The sequence below is a fragment of the Blennius ocellaris genome, assembly GCF_963422515.1.
Source record: "Blennius ocellaris genome assembly, chromosome: 24".
NCBI classification, from domain to species: Eukaryota; Metazoa; Chordata; class Actinopteri; order Blenniiformes; family Blenniidae; genus Blennius; species Blennius ocellaris.
Window position 1 is genome coordinate 8,671,597 of NC_137673.1, and position 4,923 is coordinate 8,676,519.

The 4,923-nt window shown below is 45.5% G+C and overlaps 1 protein-coding gene across 1 annotated transcript; it reads left to right on the forward strand.

Moving 5' to 3' along the window:
• Positions 1-437: 437 nt before the first annotated feature.
• On the forward strand, positions 438-3,112 carry LOC308147698 (homeobox protein engrailed-1-B-like; the record flags this gene model as incomplete). The annotated part of the gene is given in 3 exon segments (XM_080520005.1): positions 438-981; positions 2,794-2,808; positions 2,811-3,112. Coding segments are annotated over 3 exon segments (861 nt in total).
• Positions 3,113-4,923: the final 1,811 nt, after the last annotated feature.

Here is a 4,923-nt window from a genome sequence, read left to right on the forward strand (position 1 = left end):
GACGACACCGCGCTTCCGATTGGCTCTGCCGCGGATGTGCACGCGCACACGTGCTACCGGATGAGCGTAAAGAGAAAGGAAAACACACACACACGCACACACACACTCGAGGTGGAGATAACGGTGTGTTTTTTTGGGGTTTTTTGGGGTTTTTTCCCGGGGAGAGAGTGTCCGCAGATATTATGCTGCAGCGACGAGAGACTCTGCTTCTTACCGGGAGCCGCGCGTAACGCAGGGAGGAAGACATGTCACGGCTGTAAGGTGACACATCACGCGCGCAGGTATTTTGCGTTCCCGAGAAGAGCTTTTTTTTTTTTTTTTTTTTTTTTTTTTTACATGCAGTCCGTCTGAATTGGATACTTGACGGGGGGGCGGGCGCGCGAGCAACAAGTGGAGTTTGTGCGTGCAGTGGTCGATTCCCACCCCGTCCGCCAGCGATGGAAGAGCCGAAGGAGCCGAGCGGCGGCCGGGACTCCACCGAGGAGGAGAGCATGTCCCTGTCGCCCAACCTGCCCTCCCCGGCCATGATCCTCCCCCACCAGGCCGCGCAGCAGGCCCACCGCACCACCAACTTCTTCATCGACAACATCCTGCGGCCGGACTTCGGCTGCAGGAAGGAGCCGAGCTACCGCGACCGGAGCCAGACGCCCGGCCGGGAGAACGTCAACCCGCTCGGGGCGGCGCGGCTGCCGGCGTGCCTGGACTCCAACTGCAGCAGCGACAGCACCTCGTCCTCGCCCTCCTCGTCTTCCTCCTCCTCCTCCTCCTCGTCGTCGTCGTCGTCCACGTCCTCGTCGCCGTCGTCCAAGCAGAACTTGTCCAAGCAGGGCGAGGCGGCGGGCAGATACGCGGACAGCCCGTCGTCCATCGTGGTGGTGAGCGGCAGCAATGGAGGCTCCGCGGCGGGGGCGAAGGAGAGCCAGCCGCTGCTGTGGCCCGCCTGGGTGTACTGCACGCGCTACTCGGACCGACCCTCATCTGGTAAGGCGCTAGTAGTCCCCGGAGCCGCGCTTGCATGAACTTTTGGGGATTTAATTCCACTGCGTAAAAATCCAACCTTTTACGCGCCAAGCGGTGTCATTTTCCCCCCTCCAGTGTAACGAGTCTAAAAACCGGCCAGTCAAAACTGAGGAATTAAAAAATATATAAAAATCGAAATGGTTGAGGAACACAGCTTAAAGTCACAAGTCTTTCTTTAATTCTCGCTTATTACTGCTATCAAAGTGAGTTTCGACTCTATTTTTATTAGTGATTTTACAGTAACAGAATCGAAAAATGTGCCTTCATTTCCCATGTGACTGAATCCTGTCAGATTTGAAATTACGCACGATATATGTTGAAGTATAAATAATATGGACTCAAAACAGCAGAATATTGTAAGAAAACGCAACAACAATGACATTCGCTTCTTTTAATGCGTATTTTACAATAATGTCCACTACTCTTATTTAATAGTTTCCAACGTATAATTGTTACGTTTTTGTATCCAGTGCCTAACTTGAACAAAATCACTATTTTAACCAGGATTTTCTCTCATTTTCACGTTTATGATTAGATAACGAACACAAAGTTGATGAAGTTGAGCTTTGCCATTATTTGCCAGTTTAATCTCATCGAGTGTCGACAATATTTTTTATTTGAATCCGAATAAGAATTGATTGAAGCCAAACAAAGTTTGGAGTTTACAGGAAAAAAAAGTGTGGTTTGATCATTTTCAATCCAAAGGGAATCGACTCGCAAATTAAAACGACGTGTTCGTGTGAATCCATGTGCGTAAAAGGAGAATTACGCAGGGAATTAAAACTGGACAGAAAGGAGAGCAGTGTGTTTACAGTTTGTGGTTGAAGTGAAGGTCAAAGGCCGTGGCCTCGCCGCTGCGGCACGTTGCGTTTCCCTCGCTGCTCTAATTCAGTTACTCCGCTCACAGATATATATCTGCACATCAGCTGTGATGTTACAGCGGAGCGCTGCGTGTTGAAGCGGCGCTGCAGTGTGTGTGTGTGTGTGTGTGTGTTAGTGTGCTGCTTCTCCGCTGGATGGTGCGTTCAGGCCGCGTCTCAGTGCGCTGCTCTAGTGTGTGTACGTGTGTAATTGCGTGTGTGTGTGTGTGTGTGTTAAGTAATCGTCACCACCTGCGTGGACTCCAATCATTGTTTTGACAAACACTGCGGTGATGTAGGAATATGAACTCCGTCTGCAGTAAAAACAAACAAACAAAAAACAAACAAACAAACCAAGCGGATTATTGAGAAGGTCTATGTATTTTTACACACGCGTTAAAACCACACGTGCGTAAAAATACGAACTTGTTGGATATTATTTGACGCAAATGGCTTTTGCGTTTCCGTGGGATTTCTCCAATTGGCTCCCTGCTCCAATGTGATTGGCTAATTTGTGAGCACACCTGAGTACAAGATATTTAATTCAAGTGGAAAATAATGAATAGGATCTGAACTGAAGCTTTGTACCACTGGGCTCTTTTGTTTTGGGTTTGTGTTTTTGTTTAAAAAAATAATAATAATTGTGGGGAAACAATATAAATATTGACGCGTAAACGTCTGGTTTCAACTCCAATCGATTTCCAAGGCAGAGAATTCAATGTGTTGTCCTTGTGGCGAAGCCGCTTTCGGTTTTACGCACGGGCCAAATCGTTCCCCGTGCACGCAGGCTGCGCGCGCGGGCGCGCGCGTCTGACCTACATTTCGTCAGACGCTGTACGTCTCACGCGAGGCGAGTGTCCTCGCTCCAAGCCTTAGAATAAATATTTTATTCCCATTGTTGTTTCCACGCCAGGCCCAAGGACACGGAACTGAAAAAGAAGAAGAGCAGCAAGGAGGACAAGCGGCCGAGGACGGCGTTCACGGCCGAGCAGCTGCAGAGACTGAAAACCGAGTTCCAGGCCAACCGGTACATCACGGAGCAGCGGAGACAGTCGCTGGCGCAGGAACTCAACCTGAACGAGTCGCAAATTAAAATCTGGTTCCAGAACAAGCGGGCCAAGATCAAAAAGGCCAGCGGCTACAAGAACGGCCTGGCGCTGCAGCTCATGGCGCAGGGACTGTACAACCACTCCACCACCACCGTGCAGGAGGACAAGGAGGAGAGCGAGTGAGGGGTGGGGTGGGGGTGGGGGGGGGGGAGGGAATGGACCCCCACCAAGGACCCCCACCAGGGACCCCCACCAGGGACCCCCCCCCCCCCTACCCGGACCACACAGCACTGGACTCTAACGGAGATATACTGACTTTGAACTGGGACGGGAAGCGCTATTTAAAAAAAACAAAAACACACACACACACAAAAAAAAACTAAAAACAGATTTCTGTTTATGGTAACAGTAATTATATAAATGAACGATCGTTATTAAAGTTTATATAGCCACACAGTTATCATGTTGTATACGGTATATTTAATTTCAGCCTCATCTTCCGGTTCAGATCTTTTCTGTCGCTGTTTTATAATTTTTTTTTTTAAATTTTTTATTTAAATGTCTGATCGGACTTCATGTCCTTCAAACATTTCCATTCTTTAACATTTCCCCCAATACATCATCCGTCCGCGGACTCAAACAAGCCAAAGATTTTAATATGTTCACATGTAGTCTGAAATAAAAAAAAAAAGGACAAGATGGACGAGATTACTCTCTTTTCTATCTGTCAGCACAGAGAATACTGAGAAAAGCCGATTTGCGACGATAAAATGTGTTTTTTCCCCTCAGTAATAAAACCGAAAATTAAATGGAGAACAACAATCTAACAAGTTAAAACGTTCATAGTCTTATAAAAGACTATAAGCGAGATTTGATCCTCTGATATTGAACAGAGAGCGCGCGCGCGAACACACACACACACACACACACACACACACACACACACACACACACACACACACACACACACACACACACACACACACACACACACACACACACACACACACACACACACACACACACACACACACACACACACACACACACACGGGATAACATTTCACCTATTAAACTATTCTGGGTATTTTACTAGATTTGCGACATCTGCAAAACTTTGCAGCTCAGAGTGAAGAAGTGCGTGTGTGTGTGTGTGTGTGTGTGTGCGCGCGCGCGAGCACGTGTATGAAACTGCGTGTGTATGGGTAAAGATCATTTTCGGGTAAAATGTGTCGTTTGTTTTGTTTTTGTTTTTGAATCTTTATTCCTTAATGACAGGTTGATGTTTGGCCTCAAATGACCTGCAAGTCCGTGTGTGTGTGTGTGTGTGTGTGTGTGTGTGTGTGTGTGTGTGTGTGTGTGTTCTCTCATAATGAGTACTTTCATTATACTTGGCGCCAATAACTGCAACTTGAGATATATCGTTTCAATTGTTTACTTTTCTTAAATATACACATATCGATTTAAGATATTTTGATTATATATACACACACACACACACACACACACATATATATATATACACACACACACACTCATATATATATACATTCTTTAAACTGACATGAGTTGTCCATCGTTTACAAAAAATTAATTTAAAGTAACATTGGATCATTGGTATGATCATAATCAATATAGCAAAAGGTAGATGTGTGTTTCCATTTCGGTTTTAACTTACTGTTCTTTTGCATCAAAAATAGTCTTACTATCTAAATATTTTACCTTAAAAACAAAAGCTTCAAATTTCACACAAAAAGTCACAATTATCGTTAATTAGCACCGATTTGTTCTCCAATATTGTAAAGGGAAATTATTTCTCCAGAACGGATTTGTATTCAGCAACAAAGACGTGCCAGGGGTTTCGATCATACTGAAAATATAAAGCGGACGGATTTCTGTTTTATTTTTGCTTTTCTCTCTTATATCGAAGCTTTCAGTGCAAAACATTTGCTAGGGGAAAAGAAAAAAAGGTTCAAACTTCAAACAAAAACCTC